This window comes from Aphis gossypii, chromosome 1 (assembly GCF_020184175.1).
Source record: "Aphis gossypii isolate Hap1 chromosome 1, ASM2018417v2, whole genome shotgun sequence".
Lineage (NCBI taxonomy): Eukaryota > Metazoa > Arthropoda > Insecta > Hemiptera > Aphididae > Aphis > Aphis gossypii.
In genome coordinates this window covers 74,650,570-74,674,050 of record NC_065530.1, presented here as the reverse complement: position 1 = coordinate 74,674,050, position 23,481 = coordinate 74,650,570, and the positions used below count along the sequence as shown (strand labels likewise).

At 25.0% G+C, this 23,481-nt stretch overlaps 3 protein-coding genes across 7 annotated transcripts; 1 reads left to right on the top strand and 2 right to left on the bottom strand.

Moving 5' to 3' along the window:
* The first annotated feature begins 141 nt into the window (after positions 1-141).
* Positions 142-19,334, top strand: LOC114119941 (coiled-coil domain-containing protein 174). Its single transcript, XM_027981687.2, has 7 exons — positions 142-320; positions 1,345-1,553; positions 2,077-2,301; positions 2,444-2,748; positions 18,078-18,299; positions 18,370-18,507; positions 18,661-19,334. Exons 1-7 carry the CDS (start codon positions 288-290, stop codon positions 19,209-19,211), a joined length of 1,683 nt encoding a protein of 560 aa, XP_027837488.2. The 5' UTR covers positions 142-287; the 3' UTR covers positions 19,212-19,334.
* Positions 6,257-12,149, bottom strand: LOC114119942 (uncharacterized). 2 transcript variants are annotated; one of them, XM_027981688.2, is made up of 3 exons: positions 11,796-12,149; positions 7,264-7,479; positions 6,257-7,200 (listed from the first exon to the last, which is right to left on the bottom strand). In XM_027981688.2, the coding sequence occupies exons 1-3, from the start codon at positions 11,851-11,853 to the stop codon at positions 6,842-6,844; spliced, it is 633 nt and encodes a 210-aa protein (XP_027837489.2). In that variant the 5' UTR covers positions 11,854-12,149; the 3' UTR covers positions 6,257-6,841. The 2 variants fall into 2 exon arrangements, with proteins under 2 accessions (XP_027837489.2, XP_050054192.1); XM_050198235.1 differs by having other exon boundaries at positions 7,264-7,473.
* Positions 19,335-19,460: 126 nt separating the features above from the next.
* On the bottom strand, positions 19,461-23,138 carry LOC114119955 (GRIP and coiled-coil domain-containing protein 1). 4 transcript variants are annotated; one of them, XM_027981705.2, is made up of 11 exons: positions 22,904-23,138; positions 22,688-22,847; positions 22,498-22,610; positions 22,241-22,372; positions 21,778-22,182; positions 21,539-21,703; positions 20,758-20,902; positions 20,479-20,693; positions 20,195-20,407; positions 19,917-20,122; positions 19,461-19,847 (listed from the first exon to the last, which is right to left on the bottom strand). In XM_027981705.2, the coding sequence occupies exons 2-11, from the start codon at positions 22,770-22,772 to the stop codon at positions 19,664-19,666; spliced, it is 1,863 nt and encodes a 620-aa protein (XP_027837506.2). In that variant the 5' UTR covers positions 22,773-22,847; positions 22,904-23,138; the 3' UTR covers positions 19,461-19,663. The 4 variants fall into 4 exon arrangements, with proteins under 4 accessions (XP_027837506.2, XP_027837504.2, XP_027837505.2 ...); XM_027981703.2 differs by having other exon boundaries at positions 19,917-20,128; positions 22,904-23,136; XM_027981704.2 differs by having other exon boundaries at positions 19,917-20,128; positions 22,688-22,797; positions 22,904-23,136.
* Between the last annotated feature and the right edge of the window lie 343 nt (positions 23,139-23,481).

Here is a 23,481-nt window from a genome sequence, read left to right as displayed (position 1 = left end):
ACGATTTTACAGTATTTTACTACATTTGTATATAATATTATTATAATATATATATTTATAGATTATACACTGTGAGATTATATTATCTATAAGTTATCATAAAAAATATGTTGATATTAATATTGTTAAGACTATTTTGGAAATTTTGGTTTTTGAATTGAAATAATGATATTTGAAATTAGTTCTTAAATGGGTAAATGCAATGATAATTAAATTGTGTAACTGTTTTAGTTAGTTTATTAATTTATTGGTTTCTTAATACATTGTCAAATCAAAAATATTATATAATGAGTAAATCTTTAGATATTTGTAAAGCATCTGTAAGTAAAGAACATATTTTAATTGTTATTTATTTATTTTTTAATTAAATGGTTTACCTAATTTGTATTATTATTTGGATTTCAATACAATTTTTATAAAGTTTTTATATTTGTATGTAAAACTATTATATGATTTTTAGATTATCCATATCCAATAAAATATTTAATTATTAACATAAATATTAATTAATTATATTTTTCTATTTAATAATTGACCATTTTATAGTATTGTATTATCTTCATATTATATTCATATATACTTACCATAGCAGGAAACTTGAACTAATAAATTATAAATCTAGGCTTACAACAATTAAGTTAGTTTAGTTAGAACTAAACATTATAAGGAGCATAACATAGGAACTCTTTAGTATAACAAAACAATCTTTAAATGTAAATAAATTTTTATTTTTCAATATACCTATTCAAAATAAATATTTAAAATTTATATTATATTAGCTATCTATTGACTACCTAGTATTAAAAATTCTATAATCTACATCAAATAATCGATTATTTACATTGCACAATGTTTTTATTCAAATTGATGAATTATTCTAATGGTTTTTTGTCATAAAAATTTTATATGTAACACAATAATACAATTTAAAGATATTTATCATTATTAACAAATTCTTATGTGAGCATTATCGAGTTCCTATTGGTTTTTTGAATGTAAAAATATATCTTGTTGTTGCACTTACGTAAGTAACAACTATTAAACAATAATACCACTTCAATAAACAGTACTTTCTTGTTATATTAGACTATGGCTAATATTGTGATTACCACTCAAAACTACTTCTGTTTTCTTTATTTCATCATTTTTATCCTTCAAAATTGGCTATTTAAAATACATATTAAAAAAAAATTCACCAATAATTAATTATGATTTGTTACTATTAGTACCAAGCAAATAATTCTCATTATCCATATAATATGTAATATTATAATACACAAAGCTTTAAAAAAATAATTTTTAATTTATATCATATTTAACATAAATATATGTTTTATATTTTAGCTAGTAAGTTTAAAAGCAGAACTCTTACGCAAACAAGATGAAGCAAACAAAGCAAAAAGCTTTTCTGGTGATACATTTATTCGACCAATACCTGGTGCTAAGACACCGTCATGTCTTCTTCAGTCAAATGAAGGCGTTGAAAAAAGAAATGCTAAAGATTTAGAAGAAGAATATACTCCAGATATTGAAAATAGTTTGAAAAAATCAAGGTAATTTATTCATAAAATATACTGTATCTAGTATCTATATTATATTCATGTTAAGATTAAACCTCTTTGAATGGATTATCTTCCCCTACCACCAAAGTAATGTTATGTTTTCTATCATTGATGACAGTTGTTGATCATCGGTGTCTGTGCTGTTGCCATGAATATAGACTAAAGAGCAGCGTTTCTTAAACTTTTTTATCCATGGAGCCCTTTTTATGTTCACTTTAATCGTAGAACCCCTACGTTTTTTTTAGACTTTTAGCTACTTATATTAAATATTCAACAATAAGTTATTACCGCTTGATAATTTTGTGGAACCCTGAAATGATCTTTGTAGAACCCTAGGGTTTCGCGGAACACAGTTTAAGAAACGCTGCTATAGAGAATCATTAATGCAAGTGACATAATATGTCAACTCGACAAATTTTGGTTTACTAAGTAGTTCAATCTTAACCCGAATAGAGTATAATATAATGTTACAATTTGAAATTTTCTGGTATTAACATTTTTGTTGTTTTATTAGAGATGTCTTAGCTATGAAAGCAAAATTATATGATAAACTAGTCAAAGGTGAAATGGTAAGTGAGCAAGATAAAACATTTTTAGTTGATTTTAAACAAAAAGTTACCGAAAATGAAAATAAAACTGCTTATCCTGTATCTTCCACAAAAGAAAATGTTGAGGAGCAGGAAAAATCTGATCCCGATGCAGATTTAGATAAATATGATTCAGGAGCTGATGATGATTGGTAAATTTAATTAATATATTTTTTATAAGATGGTTATTCTTAAATTTATATGCTAATTTTAAAAAATTAAATAATTCTATATTATATTATAGTTAAAAAAAAAATCCATTTTATAATTGGCTTTATAATTTTATTTTATTAGGATAGATTATACAGATTTCTTTGGACGGACTAGGAGATGTTTAAAAACAGATCTAGAATTTTTCAAAAAAAGGGATCAGAGGATTGAAAAAGAATTAGAACCTTTAACACCACCACCTAATGAAATGAAACAACAAACACCTATAACTGCACAAAAATTTGTAAAAGAAGGTAGGAATCCAGAAGAAATGTCTGAACTTGTTTCATCAGATATGCGTCGAGAACAATTGCGTCTCAAATGGGAAGAAGAAGAAAGAAAATTAGCCCAACGAACTGATATTCATTATGAAGATATACGATTTGACGGTGAGTAAAAAAAAAGAATATTTATTTGATTTAGAATAGTGTTTCCTAGTTTTAGAAAAAGTAATGATAATTATATGAGTTTTGGACATGACTTACGTAATGTGACATACAAATTGTAGAAACAATAATTAATTACCTTCACGGTTTTTTTTAAAAATGAAGATCAGCTATCAATCTCAGTACCTACTTAAATTATGCTGGATTTATAGATTTTGTTTAAAAATAATTATAATAAAGCAGTCGTAACTCTTATTACATACGCAAATCCATCAGTTAAAGTATATCTAATCATTTTATTTAAATAATAATTAAAGTTTTGTTGAGAAAATGTCTGAGACATAGCTTGAATAATTTGTCCATATTAAACACAGTTTGGATATACTATAATATTATGTCATACTAACTGATGACTGTACAAAAAATAGAAAAAATATAATGTAATATAACTTAATTGGAGTTATTATATAAAATAATATAGCTATACAAAATTTTTTTAAATAATTATTAATTATAAAATATATTTTATATTGATTAAGATTAAAATAAATATTGTTACAAGCACTGATGCTCAATAGAATACATTGAGACATAGGTTTATAGTATATACATCCTGGCACATAATTTATGGGAAATAATAATCAAACCTGGGTTGGCTAACAGAAATTTATTTTAGATTCTTATAGATTTAAAACAGGTTTGTAAACACTATAAGTCTAATAACAATAGAATATAATAAGAGAAGGGTATAAGGAATCATAGTTCATAATTTGGGAAATGGCTCTTCATCCTTATATTTTTATGAACCACATTCTATACTGCCATTATTATGTCTAGTTAGTAGTTGATAACAGTAAGTTGTAAACCTATATTAATTTACCCCTTTTGATTAACTGTGGTAACGTTATGAAGGAAACATGTCATGGACTGGTTGCAGTTGGTAAAGCTTTAGCTTAAGACGTATGTCATCCAAGTGTCATATAGGAATAAGATTATCACTTGTACATAAGAACAGTAGACCTTAGAAACTTGACTATGCGCATCACTGGGGGTAAAGGACCTATAAAGGAGAACCTGAGGGGTCTAATTTAGATATGACATTTCAGAGTTAGAATGAGCACTTTAATGCTAGTCTGGTTTCAGAATTTATAATTTTGGACTTAGAAAATATCGAGTTGTGTTGAATATTCTAGGAAATATATTTTTCAACTATAAGCTACCTCAATATCTTACAATGATTGTTTTTATTAATTTTGCTTTTTTATACTAAACCTATTCGTTTTCTATTTTACACTCTCTTTGATCCAATGTAGTTTTAGTTTTTTCATTTTGAATCATACAACATAAAGATGAAAATGTAATAGTATAATCGTTAAAATTGGTTGCAATTGTATTGTAATGTGATAATGCCTATAAATAGCCTTAAAATAAGCGAAATATTTTGAAAATTAAATTATGTAAATCAAATGGTTATCTTAAGAACTAGTGAAATTTTCAAGTATCTACGACTTGTACTTTTTGAATAATAACAAATATTGAAAATCGTTTGAGGATCGTTATCGTTACGCAATTTCCTAAAAATTTAAATTTCAAACTCTCATAACATTTTCCCTGTTAAGAGGTTTCGAGTTTTCTTTATAGATATTTGAACTTTAAAGAAAAACTTATGGACTACTTGATGTTGATATTTTTTACCTTAGATATAAATAAAAATTTTTTATGAATTTTCAATTACAAAATTACTTATACATTTTCGCAATTTTAAATATTTCGTAAAAATTTGAGTTGTAAACGCTTATAAAAAAAAGTTGTGACTAACGATTTTTGATTTTTTTTTTTTACTACAATAAGAACAACTTATAAAAAAGTTTGTATTGAATTTTTAAGTTTTTTTTAGCATCCAAGATTTTTTATGGACAATTCAAAAAAAAAATACTTGGAAAAATCCAAAATTTCAGTTGTCTATTAATAGCTCAAAACATTTAACTGTGTATAAATAACACTAATATAAATATTTGGTGAAAATTTTAAGTATTTACAGTGATTTGTTTTTAAGTTACAGCCATATAAAAAAATAAATTTTGTCGAAACTGCAGATTTTGCTTAAAAATTCCGGGTTTTCCGTCACATTTTTTTTGTTTTTCCCGAATTTTTTGAAAACTGTTGGAAAATTCTTATTTCTGACCTCTATGATACACCAAGGATATTCTTTTTGTCATCGGAAACCACCTCTGAAGTTTGAAATTGAAGCATTTTTTCGAAAAATTATGCTGTACACAAACACAAAAAAAAACATACATCATTGTAAAATCAATACATTTATCACTTCGTTCAGGATCTAAAATTTCTACTATAGTATTTTTAGATATCTAATGTATATGAAACAAGTTATTAATAACAATTTGATTAATTTTTTCGATTTGAAAGGGATTATTTCTATAATTAATGACCATAAAACAATTAGGAATATATCAAATAAATTATAGTTTGTAAGTGTTTGTTTTACATTGTACTTTTTTGTTTACCTTAATTTACTCTTAGTTATTTTACTGTCAACTCTAATGAAATAAAATGCTAATAGTGGGAATTCCACCATACCGCAACTGCATACCACTTACCATTAGATGTATTCAGTTTACACTAAAATCTAACTAAATACTAATTAACTTATTTGAAAAAATATGATCACTGAGCTACTATTTAACATAGTATTTAAATTAACTCAAGACTATTAACTTATTTAAAATTAACTAACTTAGACTAAGATATACTATACCATTATATTATGACTCATGGTTTAGTGTGAAAAGATTTAAACTTTTAAAGTATAATTTTATGAAAACTAAAATAAATCCTTTTTTGTGTTAATCATATTTAATATTATGAATAGGTATGAATAAAAATTAAATTAAATGTATGTTTTAAAATTATTCGTATTCGTAAAAATATAATATATTCTCGTATATATAATATTTATGTATACATTTTTTTTTTGAAAAAATATTTTGAAGGAGATTAATCAGTTGAGGGCAAATATATATATTTAAAATTTTGAATTATAGTATTCTTAGGTTGCAATTTTATCTAATGGTTCAGTAATTTTTATGAATGTTCTAGAATACCAATAATATTAAATCTGTCTTCATAGTTCTAAGTTCTAACTATAATTTATAGCTTAAAGTTTTAAAATATGTAATTTGAAGTAACAAATTACCTACAGATTTTCATTAAACGTATAAAAATAAAAAAAAAACACTCACATTTCTTTTATAACAGCGGCTGTAATAAAAAACATAAATTATATTTATTATACCAAGTATATTAATTTTTTTAGCGTTTATGTTATCATATTATCTATAGCAAAGTTTGCCTGAAAAAACCTGAAAATCTCACCCATTATATTATATATTTTCACAAATGAAAGTTTTTTTTACATATATTTTAACTAATATTTTTAACAAGGAAAACATTGTAATATAAAGTAAGTCACAACATTTTAAACAGTACGATATAATTTTATATTTTTATTTAATTAAACATTAAGTAAAAATAATTGTACATCATATAACTACAAAATATATAAATAGTATGTACAATTTATAATCACATACTTTTATATATTATTATAATAAGAATATTATATTAAGTAGGAACAATTTTACAAAAAAAGAATAGTTAATATCTATATCTATAAAAATGTATTGTTTACAGTCATATAACACTGAACTGAATACTTAGCCCAGTTATTGGGTACTACCCTCATTTTTACACTAACTAGTGGATATACCTATCTATTATTTATTAGAAAGACTATTTTATTTAATCAAAGCTCTTATGAGTATATATTATAATAATTGTAGAATTTAAATTTATTTATAATAATGAAGGTGTAAAAATATTCAAGATATATATATTAAGATATATAATTTTAATGACATTTTTATTGTTTCGATTAGAATTTAAAAATTACAAGGAACGTTAACCAATTACATTTAAAAAATAATACATATTCTTTATTTCATGATTTTTTTTTAAATATATCACTATTCTTTGCAATTTTATACGTATGAGACTATTTTAAAAAAAGCTGTAAATATTATACAGCTTTATAAGTTATGAATATTAAACTTAAAATATAAATATGTTTATGCAGCAATAATTTATCAGCTGATGCTTTTGTAAATGAATTATTTTTTATAGGTGTATTTAATATTACTGTAGTATTAATAATTTTTTTGGTGTATTTATGTTTATCTAATTGCGTTAAATCATCAAATAACCCGCTTCCATCTTCTGATGTTTGGTCTAAATCTTCATCATCTGTTGAAATTGGAATTGGAGTTAAGATTGTTGCGTCATTACATAAATTATTAGCACAAAAACAATACTTCACATTATTTGCTATTTTACAATCAGTGATGGGATATTCATTGCAAGATTTCAGTATACTTTTACCTTAAAAATAACAAAAATAAAACAAATGAATAATAATTATTAACCCTTAACTAAATTTATTACCATAAGTTTTAGTTAGACATCCTTTATATCCTTCTGGACATTTTAATGTAAAATTGACTGCAGAGTTTGAACCACAAGTTGGTATAGTTTCAATATCATAATTTGAAAACGTAATAGAGATTTCTGAAGCTTCTGTGTTATCAGAAATTGGATTTGGTGTACATACATAACATGTTATGTCTTTTCTGATGGATGCTGAATAAGTTAAACCTATAACTAAATTATTACAAATTATTAACATAAAAATAATGAAATATGAATTAGGGCAAAGTATTACAATTATTGGTAATCATGACAATTAAAAACACAAAAACTGAATCCAAATGACAATATCCACTTTACTGTTTTTTTTATTTTATTTTGGGAAAAATAATACATTTACCTGCCTATATAATTTTTACAATAAGTAGGTAAATTTAAAAATATTAACAAAAAAAAAAAAAAAATTAAATAAAATTTATTATTAAAATTGTAAGTCTTATTTTGGCTTATTTATTAAAATTAAAAATATATATATAATGTTGAAAATTCTATTTTTACCAATTTTTCTTTATCTTTGAACATATTTTAAATGTATTAAAAAAATTAATTTCCATGTGAAGATTTTACCATCCTACCATATATTATAATATATTTGGTTCACAGATCATTAGACTACATAATTTACTTGCATAGAATTCGTATAAATTACAAAAGAGATTGTTGACAACAGCCAAGTGAATGAATAACACATTTATTATTTTTTTTGCTAGATTTTAAAACACGATATATAGTCACGAAAAGGCTGACTCATTGAACTCGTATTTTAACGGACCTAGGGTGTCGTGTTATGGCCAATTGGTTTAATGACTTAGCATTTAGGTAGCCAACTACAATTATAAAAATGAGAACTATATACTATCGTAATAATATAGTCTGTAATATTCATTTAATTTTTTAAACAAACTATAAAGCGATATACTAAAATATTTTCCTTAATGAGTCATATTTTTATTATGAATTTAATAATAAATCTAAGTTATGTTAAGTTATAAATTATAAGTATAGTAATTTAAATGCTATTAAATTTATCGTTATTATTGTTCTTTAAAAAAACTTGAAATTATCTTTTCACAAATTTGGATTTTATTTAATTCGTCAATATTTTAATTATTCTATTAGGACGTGTTAAAAAAAAAGAATGGTAATAACTAGATTTACGATGTTCCTAGATCCCACGCAAATTAATTCGCTTTTATAAATACCGTACAAAACAGTCAATAAATAAAATTCCGTAAACATGAATGATGAAGTTAAATAAATACATATACCTACCATCGTCTATCAAAAACTGAGTTCCACGGATGATTCGTAAGCGTTAAAAAAACATTTTATAGTTAAAAATGTTCATTTGGAATTCAGTGTGTTGCTCATTCACACGTTATAATAACATTAATAATAACTACTTAATATTTTTCTCCCACGAGAATTTTAAATAATCATTGTGTGTAGTCATACTTACACATTTATGAAATGCAATTTTTCAAAAATGTAAACTTGTCATTCAATACGTTGTTTAAATACAGTATTATACACGTATACAATTATTAAATTAATAATTTCCAGTTCATAAAATTAAATTAATTTTTAAAACATTATTAACTGTATTTTATTTTATTTGTTTATAGATATAATTTATAAATAGTAAATGATAATCACATAGTTTATTTATTAATAATAAGCGATTAAAATTATATCTTTTTTTAAGTTTTGGCAATAGATCAATAAATTGTGTTATGTATAATTTTTTGATATAAACACATATATTTTTCTACATTATCTATAGATAATATTTGATTTAACGAAACATTACAAAACGAATTTGCATATGTAAATACTAAATAACTATAGTTATTCACTAAATGTATTATTTGATGTTAAATCATGTTAAACTCATACATCATAATATATAAGATACCATATTATTTCCGAAAATTATATCTTTTATACAGAATAAAACCTAAAACTTTAACTTATAAAACTTTTGTTAAACAATTGTTTCTTTTAGATAGAACTTTTGACATTTATTCTTTTTTGTGGCGTTATATATCAGATGACAATCTTTCAGGCTCCAGTCTCTAGCTGTATGTTTTATAAGTCAAGCTGATGTCTATATCACTATACTAGGTATATAGATATTCATATGCGCAGTAAAATAAAAACTATGTAACCTTTGATAACTGCGATAAAAAAGAAATGGTATTAAAAACATTGTCAATTTAATTTTTAAAGCGTCCCTGTCACGATTTAGTGTGATTTTTTTCTGTCATTTTATGACATGTAGCGTCTCTTGTACATTGTACTACTTGTAAACATTTTGAATAATATATTGTTATTTCACACGTATGTCAAACTGTGTGGAACGAAATTAAATTGAAAATGTAGGTACTATTTTCTTTTTTCTTTATTTAAAATGAATTATCTATTTTGTTTTGACAGTCGTATTGAATCAAGAAATTATTTTCGTTCAAACTTTACGTATCTACTGAGTATTAAGAATTAACTAATTAAAAATCTAAACGTTAAATTATACGACAAATATCGCTATTGCAATTTTAAAAAGTATTGTTATATGTTATATAATATATATATTATATATTATATATATACTTAATAAATAATGTAATTATGTAAGAATTTCAAGTAAATAATATCAAAGACGTTATGTCTTTTATCTTTAATATTTTAGAGAAAAGGTTAATTTTAATAATAATTAGGTATATGTATGTATGGTATGTACCTTGTCAATTCGTAATATCTCTAACACTACTCGCCACTATTTTATCTAATTTTACTTATTTTAAGTTATTACTTATTATAGGTATACTGTCAAATGTATGTGCTACGTTAAGATTATATTTTATAAAAATTATACTATCGTGTTTACTTATTATTGTGTTGTTGCTGTAGAGAATTTATACATAAAAAAATAGAAAGAAAAAATCACGTGAAAAATGTTGTTGCTGGGTAATTTATTTTAACCTGTCTTTCGTGACCATTTATTATTACCTATTCACTACTCAATTATGCTTATTGCGAAAAAATTTATTAATTTACAGATTACCTATGTATTAAAAATAAAATTTAAGAAAAAATTATTATAGCTGTTTCATTAAGTAATCCTTACTTAATTTTAACCCTTTAAACCTATAACATCTCCAATAAATGTGAACTATGATATAAAACAATTTTATTAATAACGCATCTAATTAAATTAATATCAACTACCTAGCTATAAATTCGTGCCACATGTTTTATTAAGTTATTAGTTAAATGACTATAACTATATTTTCAATTCATTACATATTTTGACTTAAATATGAATTTTTATTTAGTTTATCTAACACGTTTTTTGAGGTTAATACAAACCAATTAGTTTTTATTGTATTATTATTAGTTATATTATTTTACTATTCATAAAAAATAGGAACTCAGTTAATACAATATGATTTGTATTATATTATAGTTATATAATGAAAGTAGCATGACCTTTAATGTATTCATAATTTAATTAGTCTTTTTCTATTTAGAGTTTAAACGTGCGTAAAACTGAATTTATGTTTTATTTTATAGATTATTTCCAATCTTATCTAACAAACGAAATTAAAACAACTTAACAAGTTGTAGTTTCAGTGGTTAGTATTAATAATTTTAATCAATAATTTCGTTTGTTTTTATTTTTACAGAGGTGCTTACTTAATACAATAAACTTAACAAGTACTAATATAAAACAATACATTATTACCTACTTTATAGTTTATACAATTATACTACAAGTCTATACATGACTCATATATATTTTGTAAATTATGTTTCTTAATATTCTTAAAATATATGTTTTTGTATGAAAAAATGTATACAGATAGTTTTATAGTTGTTTTTAAAGATTTTTCTCGACCAACATTTATTTATGTACTAATAAATAATTGAAAATAACTGTAATATTAACATATAATTCATGAAGGTATAGTTAAAAGTAGTTCGTAAAATTAATGAGCAACGTCATTTAGCCCGATAATTGACTGATTACTTCTATAATTACATAATAATATTCAAAATTCACCTTTTAAATTCTAGTGGATTCAATAATTTTAGAGCCTATTTTTTTATCATAATTTTTAGTTCAATTAAGTATACAATTAATATTTCTTTTAAGTTTTTATTTTAATTTTTTTAATTTTGATGATTTATCTGTCGAATTTGGCCATCAGCCTATCGTTTCTCATTTCATTTTTATGCCAAAAGTATGAATGACAGTGATAAATAGGTAAATACGTTTACAGACTTCTTAAATGTATTTATAATTTATTAATAAATGCAATGATTTATATGCACTATTTAATTCTTTATAATGCATGCAATTAAATACGATTATACAGTCTAAAACACAGAGCTAATAATAATACATAGGTATTATTAATGTATATTATTAATTTATTATAATAGTAATTACTAATTATTATTAAAATATTATACATTTTACTTTAACTCACCGATTACGAAAAACCAAACCATTGTGATTCTCGTCCATCGCGGTAAACTAACAGACATTTTGTTTTAAAATGTTATTGATAAAACGAAAACTTTATCACATATCCACAGCGGGTATAGAGAAACAAATTTCTAAAAATTATCGGAATAAAATTGATTCTGACCACAAAACTAATATAAAATGTTTAAAAAACTACCCGTATGGTTTTTGGTTATATAAATATAATTGATTGTCGTCTTGTGTATTTATATAAACGTGATCTACGAGCATAAAAATACCGATATATTACCCTGTATTATATCGTTCATTTACTGAAAACAATACAACAATATCGAATATAGTCGAGCGGTTCGCACGGTTTAGGACAGAATGCGAGAGAACGTCTCCGGCCGGCTCGCGCTCCCTCTCGACGTTTCCTATATATAATAATATTACTATCATACGTCTACAACTGACTACGAGGGCACACTATCTCGCGGGGTTTGCGCATATTATACTGTTACACAAACGATCAATTAAAAAAAAAAAGAGTCGGATAAATGTAAACTTTACCGGAGCCCATAGGACCACATTTATTTTTCGTCTCGTGCGTACGTGTAATATATATATGTATATATTGTACAGTGTATATTATATAAGTTGCTAAATGCCAAATGGTTCGCCATAAATTATTTTGTTCTTTCTATGTAAGGGGAACGAAGTAAGTAATGAGATAATTTTTAAAAGCTCTAAAAACACAGGAAACACTGCACTATGCGACTATATTATAGTTTATGATAATAAATTATTTTGTTGCATTATAGTCCGTCCACTACTCATGATTAAATAAATTATGTATATAGGTATTGGTATAATGAAGTTAAATAATATTATAATATTGATCGATTAATATTGTGTTTTATTATTGTATTAATCACCACACAATAATTATTGAAGGATATTAAACTTCCTATTCAGACTCCTTGATTCAATTCTAAGTAAAATTAAAAGAATATACGTTTAAATTATATAATAGGTAACCTATAGATACCTATAGGCTATAACTAATAAAATATAGTATAATTCATGTATGCGGGTGCGTGTAATACCTATTAGTAGCCGACACTAAAATAGTTTTATAGTAATAAAGTTATTTATAAGAATAATTCTATTTTTATTACTTTTTAGGCATTGCTTCTGTATTATTTTAGAGTTGGTTAGTCTATTTTGATTCTGTACAAAAATAATATGAGATCTGTATTTGGTCAATCGATTAATTTGAAATAATCAGTTATTATACCGTAAAAAAAAAAATGGAGAAATCATAAATTTAAGGTTGCAAATTATTAACGCGTAGGTAGTTGGATATTAAGAAATATAGAGCCATGTAGAATATTATGATAAAAAATAATTCTATGATTTGATTTGATTAAATATTATAAACAAATATAAAAACTGAAAAAAAATAAATGATAAAAATAAATTGTATTCCCAACAAAAATAAGTATAGTATTTTAACCTATAATTATTTTGAGTTAAAATGCTATTGACACTTTGACAGGATACTGCAGCAATTGTCGGCTGTTGGGCAACGTCTCATTAATATTATTCAACTCATCGCAGGATAATGGTGTGTTGACGTGTTGTCGTTGTGTATGAACTTTGAAAGCAATGGGAAAATCAATGTAGAATTCTGCAAAATGTTGAAATTTACTTTGTAAGATTTATTCATTATTTTTTGCGGCCATATTATATTGTTAGTATAGGTCTTAGGTAAAACACAAATGCTTATTGAAGGAAATTATATATAGGTACTAAGTTAATCTCTAACTACACAATAATACAATATAGACCGGATATCAAAAATTCTTTCAATACATTTTAAAACTTAATACTTTACGATCATATTTGAGTGTTATATTATAGGAATCGTATATTTATAATTTGTATTTTATACCTACATATTAGTTAGACTTGTATGATTTGAAACTGTTATAAGCACTATACTTTTCATTCGGTGGGGTATTAATAAATAAATAAATAAATACGCGATGTGTGAATATTTTGAATATTTTGAAGCTATAATTTCCTGAATGAAAAAGCGTCTAACGAAGAATGTAGTCATTGTAAATCTAATACATTCATTTTGTATTATATTTTGATTGTATATAGATATAACAATCATGATTCGTGATGTGGTAAAAGTATAAAACACGTCAGAATATAATATTACCTATTGTTTATGATTGAATGGTCGTATAGGGAGATAACATTTTGTAGATAAAGAGGGGGAGATATGTTGTCAATTTTCTGTTTTTCATTGTACAGAGTGTCTCGCGTAGACGCCTACATACCTGTATAATATTTAAAAGAAATGTCAATGAAAAATTTTTAAAACTTCAAAATACACCACAATCCTTATTTAGGTATAATAAATTTAGATTAATTGTTAATACTTTATCCGTATTGTATAATTTTTTAGCGCACTATTATAACCTTTGCGCGTTTAACAGTTCATTTCGCATGATGGCAGTACAAACACTTCGTTATACGATTACCTATATCTATGGATAAATGTCACTAAAATGTTTTGATTTTCAAAAACGAGGGTGGTTTTAGATGACAAATGGAATCTTGTTTGTATACTCAAGAGATCAAGCTAAAAAATTCTCAGTACTTACCTATTTTTTTAATTTGGAAAAACAAACAAAAAAATAAGGAGAACTGGAATTTTCATCCAAATCCAATTTTTGACAAAATTGTTTTAATGTAGATAATTCAAAAAACGAATAATCGTAAATTTAAAACTTAATTTCTTTTCAAATATTTATATTATTGTTTTTTTTTTTTGCATTAAAATTTCAAAAATATTTCTATGATTTTTAAGCTATTTTTAAGCATATAATACTTATATATTACTACTCAAATTTTAATAGATCCCACAAAATAGTTATTCTTATATCCGTATAAAATTATTAAAAATACATAGGTAGGCATAATTTTTTTCTGTGAATTTGAAGATAAAATTCGTTAAAATTGCAAAAAAATTGCAAATTAAAAATTCATAAAAATTTTTCTGTTTGTATCTAAGTTTTGAAATGTAATACAATATTTTTCTTAAGTAGTTCATACTGAAACTATAAAATCTAAAAAAATGGATAAAGACAATATGTTGTTATAATTTAAAAACATTATTCGTGGGAACTTAAACTTTTATGTATTTTATGTTATTATGAATTTTATTATACGCAATAACATTTTTGATTTATTTTAAAATATTATTTATTTATTGGTACTATAAATCATTTTTTACTGTTTTACTGTATTTATAGAAAGATGTTGCTAAATTTTGAATTACATAATAAGTTAATATTATGTGGTATAATTAATATGTATAGGTGTATTATAATAATAATAATTAAATACTAATAATATAATAAATGTAATATTTCCGGAAAAAATATATCAACTTATTATAATACTAAAAGTAAAATAACTTATTTAATAACTATATATAAAAAAAAATCACTTATTAGTTGATAATTCGTTTTTGCTTAGAATCGTTATTCGTTTACAATTATATATTATTGAGTTCAAATTTAACAGACTTACAATAGTGACCCACTCAACACCCAATGTACAACAGAGGTGTACCCACTTACCTATATTTTTATTATATTAATTGCATTAAATAAAGTACACATAGATATTATATATAGTCATTATAGGTACTTCCAATCGATAACATTTATCGATAAAGGTAAAATTTCTAAAATAGTAATTTAAATAGATAATAATTCAATGTTAAATGTAAAACCTAGCTAAAGATATCAAATATGCACTACTAAAATAAAAATGGATCGAAATTTGCAAATGTATACGACATTTATTACTTAATTACTTTCGTATTCTATAGGCCTCTAAACAAATTTTAATTATACTCTGCGATTTATATTATTAAAAAGGAAAAAAGTATGTAGGTAAATGCATGATCATCCGTCTTTTAGTTATTTATCTTAAAAATGTGTATGATGTATAATTATCTGGTAATTTATCAAGAATCCTGATTATCAATTTTTCCTTGAATAATATATACTTATTTAAGTTCTTATTTTGAGAATTCTTATAAGAGGAAGCTATACCAAAACGAGAACATAACTAACGCTCTAGAGATGACGTTGTTTACCGTATCACCTATATACTTATAAAGACTATATTTCCAAATACTTAGATTTTTATTATACCATTAAAGGTTACAGCGACCTGTGGCAATATAAACCGTAAGTTGTTAAACAGATAATTTTTATTAAAATATTGATGTATATAAATCGAGATTCGAATAAGGATTACTTCCCGAGTTATTAAACCTTGTGTAGGTACTAAAAACGATAGTCTATAAATATTTTTTAAAATAGTTTTAAAAGATATAGATCTAATGACTTTAAAATAATAGAACCTAATATTCCTATTTTAAAAACTTGTGATTTGTTAGAACTATAGGAGTAAAATAACTAAAAAGTAGAGTAAACTATTATAATAATATTTTATATTTTATGTGAAATCGTTATTATAAGGTAATTATACATATTTTATATATAATACATATAGTTTAATAACTCAGAAATTACTAGTTCGAATTTTGATTCAAATAATATACTAACATTTTGAATCGTATGGTTATTAAAGTATATTTTCGAGCAAAATAGACAGTTCTTGTTTATAAAAATAAATTTGTATCATCGCAACAGGAGTACCTACAGGACAATATTTCTTAAACCTTAAATAGTAAAGAAAAACAAAAAAGTATGGAAAAATATTGTCTGTAAGTAAACATTTAAAAAATCTCTAAAATCAAAATCTGAATAAAAACACAATTAAGGATAAAAGAGGGGTGAAAATTCTTGTTGAATCATCCTGCATTTTATTTTATATTATAATGTATGTGTCCAGTCCACTGCATTTACTATCTATGGTCGTCGAACCTCTCGTAATAAACAATTTTCGTTTTTACACACAACAACTATATAAGATACAGGGTGTTATAATTTCATGTGACAGCAGATTTCCTAATTTAAGTATGTCATACTGAAATCTGCTGTCACGTGAGATTTTGAACATCCTGTATAATGTATATCTAATTCGACCAACATTTAAATCTATTTGGATGCATTAACCGAGAAGTGATGATGACGTTATTCGTTGTTGTGTTAATCGATTTCTATTGTAACTTGGATGTATAATTTCTGATAAACAAAAGAAAAATGATTAGCGATTGACCGTTTATAGCCTGCCCCGAAGCAGCATAATAATATGATGTTTATGTCGATAGATGGTTACGTACTTGCGTAATTATTTGAATATTTTTTCTTTTTAAATATTTTATTGTTTTAGGGAGCTGTAAATATCTGCAGGTAATAATCAAAAAATATTTTGAGAGCCTAAAGTTATATTAAATCATCAACACATTTGTTGATGTGTATGTATCGTACTTTATGTTTACGTATTATATAACGATGTGAGCAATACACAACTGACTACCTACATAATACGTCCTAATATAATATCATGTAAACGGTACGCATCGTGTAACGTGTTTACCATTTAGTGAAATAAATTGTGAAAAATGTAAACGCTTGTAATATTAATTAATAAATTATTTGTTAATGGTCTTACATCATTTATGAGTATAAATTCCAGAATTCGTTTTAACAAAATTAAAACGTTATTGTTTCAAGTATACGCTTTTCTATATTATAGGTATACCTATTACCTATACTCATAGTTTATTGTAAAATAGAGTTATTATAATAAATTAACGATTTTCTATTGTACAGCGCTAGTATATATAAAACTTATAAAAAACATTAATTATCAATTAAAGTATTCGGTAATTTGAAAAAATATATCTTTTACAATATCGGTTGATTGAATCGTAGTCATTAATTTTTTGGAGATTTCATATTTACACATCTCCGCAAGTGATTATAATGGTACCGTTAATTATATGTATTTAATCATTTAATCAATGCTTGTACATACTAACTATATGCCTATTTATTTTGAAGATAGAGTGATCCAAGTAGTGGAAACCAAATAATTATAAATATAAATAATTTTTTGTAGGGTTATATACGAGTTGTATTAGGACATTAGGTGATCTGAGGCTGGATTCATTAGTATTTACATAATCTTTTTAACGTCAAAAAAATGTACCTATATGGCTATATTATAATTTAAAAATGTAGGATTTAATAGTATTTAATCTACTTTATTATTATAATATTTAATAATATATCGTTTACAGAGGTTCGGGAGCACGGTGTTGGTTATTATTCATTTTCAACGGACGAAAAAGAACGTCATCGTCAACAAGCTGAGCTTAAAAAGCTTCGAGAACAGACTAAAACCACACAAATTTCCGTACAAAAGCTCAAGGAAAAGCGTGCCGCACAGATGGCTGTCCGACTTAAGGCCATCAAGCGACGTAAAAAGGAAAAACTCGGACTTCCGTTGGACTCCAGCTCGGGTAAATTTGTGTTCATCACACTGTTATAGCTGAATAATATGACGTCTATATTTTGGCTTATAATTTTTAGACGAAGAAGCGCCGCCACCGAAGGCTCCGTCCCCGGAAATTGTCGAAGATATGGACGCCGAACGAGCATTTGAAAAGTTGAGAAAAGCCGCTCATGTCAGACCTTGGGACCACGGAAAGGATGGACTACAAAAACCTTGTACGCCTATTTATATTTTTTTTTACAATATATTTGTTATAATTATAATTATTATCTTTACGAGATAGTAATTATTACAGTACGTGTTAATTATATACAGTTGTGACGTATTGTATTTATAATTGGTTTTTTTATGATCGTTTATTGTTTTAGTGTTGACTCAAGAAGAGTGGAACGAAAAGCAACGGGCCGAAAGGAAGCCAGATTTTGCGTGGAATTACGACGACGGCGTAAAAGTATCCAAAAATCGATCCAATAACTCTCAACACGTCGACGAAGACGATCATGAAGATGGTGAAGAGGACGACGAAGATATGGTTGGACCGTCGTTGGATATGTTCATTGTACCAAATAATCCAAACAAACAGAGTACAATTACGTCAAAAAATTACAAACAGTTTATTCACAACGAGTTGGACGATGAACCAACGGCTACTAAGAACAAACCATCTTATGACGACGATAGCGATGATTTGGATAGCATTCCGTTACCGACTGAATCCAAAAAAGGAGCGGAAATTGCGCCGCCCCCCACCTACGAATATTACGGGCCGAGTGGGCGAGGACCAAAAGCACAAGACAACTTTATTAGTGTCAATGAAATGCAGGACTCTATTTCCAAAGGATTTTCTAGTGTAAAAAGCATGAATAAACCTCGACCGGTTAGAGGTATTGTGGACGATGACAATGACGATGATGATTGATGGTAAATAGCTTTTCAAGTGTTACCAGATGAAAAATATTATACTGTTATAATATGTGTGATTTACTATTTATATTGGATTAATATGTGACATGATTATTATAAAAATGTCTTAAAAACTGTATGCTAGTAATATCGTCAATTGTATTACATGTAGTATTAAGTATTATTGAAAACAATTGTATAGGTATGTAAAATTGTTATGATCTAAAGGATAATTTGTTAATAATAATAATAAAAAAAAACAAAATGAAAAAAACAAAATTTCAATAATTTAATCATCACAATTTTGTGTAGTTTAATAAGTAAATAAAAACGATATTTAGTTTGATATAACTGGAATAAAAACTTAAAACAAAATAAAATAAATAAGCATCTAATATAGGAAATATTAAATATATTATATTACATTAATTAAATCTCACTATAATTAATAAAACAGAAAAATAGTATTTATTTGCCTTGAGATAAACTATTAAGTGCTTTCTCTGTTTCACTATTAGAAAATTTCAAAACTGCTGCTATTGCATTTACCATATGCTTTCGAATTTTATCGTCAGCTGTAAGGAAATAACTCAAGGTCACATTTTTCAAATATTCTAAATTTGCTCCTTCCCTAGATTTACACGATTCAAGTCTGAAAAAAATAGATTAAAATTATTACTGTTTTTGTAACAGATAATAAATAAATAAATTTAATACCTACCGAATTAACTGTTGATTTAGTTTATCGACATCTGCTTTATACTGCTGCTGCATATCAGCTGTACTTTTCTGTAAGTCTCTGTACTTAGATTCTATTTTAGACTTGGATTTTCTAAATTTGGATATCTCCATATCTTTCAGAGCTAATTCGTGTGCATAATGAAGCAGATGTGATCCTTTTTTACTAGATTCTTCATCCAAATATTCCTGGAACTATATTCATATAAAATAATCACATATGACATAGTTAAAAATAAAAATGTATAATAAATTACTAACCTCTTTTCTTGAACCAGTAGAGGAATGAGATGTTTTTCTATTATATTTTGTAGAATGCAGGGTTTCACGTAAATTATTTAGTTCCAGTTCTTTTTCTAACACCAGTTCTTGAGCTTTATCACGTTGCTTTAATAACTGCTGTTCTAAAATTGAAGTCCGTTTACGCCATTCCAGATCATTTGTCATATATTTTTCCTTCCAATTGCTATTTTCCTATAAGTTATAAATAAATACAGATACATTAATAATTTTGTTAAATTTAACAACTACAAAAATCTATTTACTTCATTATCTTCTAATTTTTCTTTGTATTTGCGTTCTAGCTGATCTTGTTCAAACTGTAGTGTGTTGACATGTTGTTTTAAATTTTTTACTTGATTCAATAAAACTGAATTATCTTGTTTAGAAGACAAATTATTTTCTTCTTGTTGATCTGAATGTTCAATGTGTTTCATTTTATAATTGTAAACATCAATATCAACATCTTTTAGTATTATATCTGCAAAACAAATTAATAATAGTGAAAACAAACTTTTTAAATTAATTTTTTTTAATATATTAACCTTCAATATTTAAAGGAACTTCTGACGTCTTGGCTAAATTTAATAAAAGAGTTTTAAAGTGCTTGAATTTTTCAACTATTTCAGACACAGTGTACTCTTCATTATTTACACTTTCATTTTCTATTTTTAAATTTTTTATTTGTTCCTATTATCAAAATAATTCAAACAATTAATTAGTAAATAAGATAACTTATTTAGGTAACATGTTTACACTCTTATTTATATGACATGGAAATCAAAATTAAAAATGCATATAATATTTGTAAAATAAAAAAAAACATGGTTATTGGTATTGTGTATTCTACTGATGTTCAATTTAAATAACAATTAATATTCAATGATTATTTTTAATAATAACTAATCAATAAAATACTATGAACAAATTTAATTTACCATACAATATTATTTCTTTTTAGACATTAATATAGTACTCTAGGTACTTGATTAAATATGATAGTAGGATTCATCTTTACATAGTTGAAAGTGTTGAAACCATAAAATATACATTAACAATAATCTACTAGGGAAATGAGTGTAAAACAAATCTTCAACTGGAAAAATTATATGGAGTAACTAATAATACATTCAAATTACTCGTTACCATTTATTATATAAAATTAGTACCTAGCTATCAACAAAGTATTTAAAGTCTCTCCACTACTTTGCCCACACAAGTTACTTAAGATATTTTTGTGTATTCAAACATCTTGTTTTTAAACTGAACGATCACACTTGACAAAACTACATGCAGAATGTGTAGATAAACAAAAACATAACAAACCTTTAATGATTGTATTGTCAGTTCATCTTGATGTCTTATCTTATCATAAACACTAATAGAGTTTGAAAGTTCTGTCAAACGTGTCTCCAAATTTGAGACTTTAACTTCATGTGCAATTGCAAGTTCTCTAGCTCGATTTTCTGCGTCTGCTGCTCTTTGTTGTTCCTTTAAGAAAACAATAATAATTATCTATTTAATATTATCAAATGTGAATAAAATATTTTAAATTAAATTTTTACTTGAGAAATGGCAATTGAATGGTTCTGTCTCACTGCTTTGACTTCATGCCGTAACTGAGATAACATACCAGATGTTTCTTCTTCTCTATACTTTAATTTTTGTTTTATATCTTTCAGTTCATCTTCCATGTCTCGAGAAGATTTTTTTAAGTTTTCATTTTCTCTGTGCACATGTACAATTTCTTTTTGCAAACTATCTGCTAATGATTCAGCTTGCTCTTTTTGTCTACGTTCTTCAGCCATTAATTTTTGTAATTCTCTCATCATAACACCGTGATCATTAAATTCTTTCTCTCGTTGTAATCGTTCTTTATTGAACTTTGCTTTAATATTTTCCATCTCTAACCGTTGAAGTTTTTTTAATGTATCCATTTTATTATTCAATTCTTTAACCAATTTTTCAAGCTAAAAAACATATAGTAGTTACTTTGGTAATTTATTGTATACTAAAATTCAAACATACATCAAATATTTTATTTTGAAGGTGTTGTTTTTCATTGACTGAAATTTCTTCAGCTTCATTTTTTTCTCGTTGTAAATTTGCTATGGTATTTACTAAATTGATAAATCGTGATTGTTGAGAATCATTAGATACCTGTTAGGCACAGTTGTTAAATTATTGAAAATAATTTATGATTTATATAACAAATTTATTCATTTAGGGTTTGGAGAAATATATACAATTGTAAAAATTTACATTTACATTTATAATTGTTTTACCTCAGAAGTGTCAGTCTCCGATGCATCTTCTCTGTCATAGTTTGAAGATACTCTCAATGTATCTTCCAAAGCTTTTTTTTCTAATGTCAGTTTCTTATACGCAACTACCAAATCTGGAAAAAAAAATACACAAATATGTTGAAATATTCAAGGAAACATTTGTATTCCATAGAATGTAAAAAATCATTACTGTGCAAATTCTTTTTATATTTTTCTAATTCAGACTGTTCCTTTATTGACGACTGGCTATGTTCAGTGTTTTCCTTCTGTTCCATTTTAGTATAACGGCGTTAAATCAAACTGTATTTTCATATATGAATAGTTTAAGAACACACACATACGAACATAATCTGTATTTAATCAGTCATAAAGTATGAACTTAATACAATGTAATATTATTTATTACCTAGGTAACGAAATATTTGTGAATAAACAGGAGCGCCTTCAATTACAATAGAGAGTATCTTGAATATTAATATCGTTAAAGTTTCGAAACGTCGTAAGTAAGCATTTGAGCTATAAGTTGAGCCATAACCAGGATAGCCCATAGATGAATTTTGAGATTTTCAAATTTCAGTTTTCATTTTTATAATAATACCTATATTTTGCTATTGTCATCAATTCGGTCTGTAGATTATAGTGATAGTACTATCAGAAAACATAATATTATTATATCATATTATGATGATAAGAATAATACCAACATTACGTACATTTAGTTGCCTATGCAGGATATTTTAAGGTCAATTCCTAGAGTGTATTTATAATTTATTTTCACTCGTCTCTTTCAGATTTACATTTTTCATATCCTATAGATCAGTGTATCCCAAACTTTTTTTACTCAACGCCCCTTTTAGATTTTAAAAATCTCATACCACCCTCCCCTCAATCATTTTGTTCAAAAGTTTAACATTTTAGTTTTTAATAAACTGTTTAATTAAAGAACAAATATAATTTAACATTTTAATGCTACAATTTAGTTAT

Coding starts and splice junctions, on each gene's coding strand:
- LOC114119941 (XM_027981687.2), top strand. CDS start 288: ATGAGTAAATCTTTAGATATTTGTAAAGCATCT. Junction 321..1,344: donor TAGATATTTGTAAAGCATCT/GTAAGTAAAGAA, acceptor TTTATATTTTAG/CTAGTAAGTTTAAAAGCAGA. Junction 2,302..2,443: donor TCAGGAGCTGATGATGATTG/GTAAATTTAATT, acceptor TTATTTTATTAG/GATAGATTATACAGATTTCT.
- LOC114119942 (XM_027981688.2), bottom strand. CDS start 11,853: ATGTCTGTTAGTTTACCGCGATGGACGAGAATCACAATGGTTTGGTTT. Junction 7,480..11,795: donor GGTTTGGTTTTTCGTAATCG/GTGAGTTAAAGT, acceptor GTAATAATTTAG/TTATAGGTTTAACTTATTCA. Junction 7,201..7,263: donor ATGTCTAACTAAAACTTATG/GTAATAAATTTA, acceptor GTTATTTTTAAG/GTAAAAGTATACTGAAATCT.
- LOC114119955 (XM_027981703.2), bottom strand. CDS start 22,772: ATGGAACAGAAGGAAAACACTGAACATAGCCAGTCGTCAATAAAGGAA. Junction 21,704..21,777: donor ATTCAATTGCCATTTCTCAA/GTAAAAATTTAA, acceptor GTTTTCTTAAAG/GAACAACAAAGAGCAGCAGA. Junction 20,903..21,538: donor TGACAATACAATCATTAAAG/GTTTGTTATGTT, acceptor TTTTGATAATAG/GAACAAATAAAAAATTTAAA.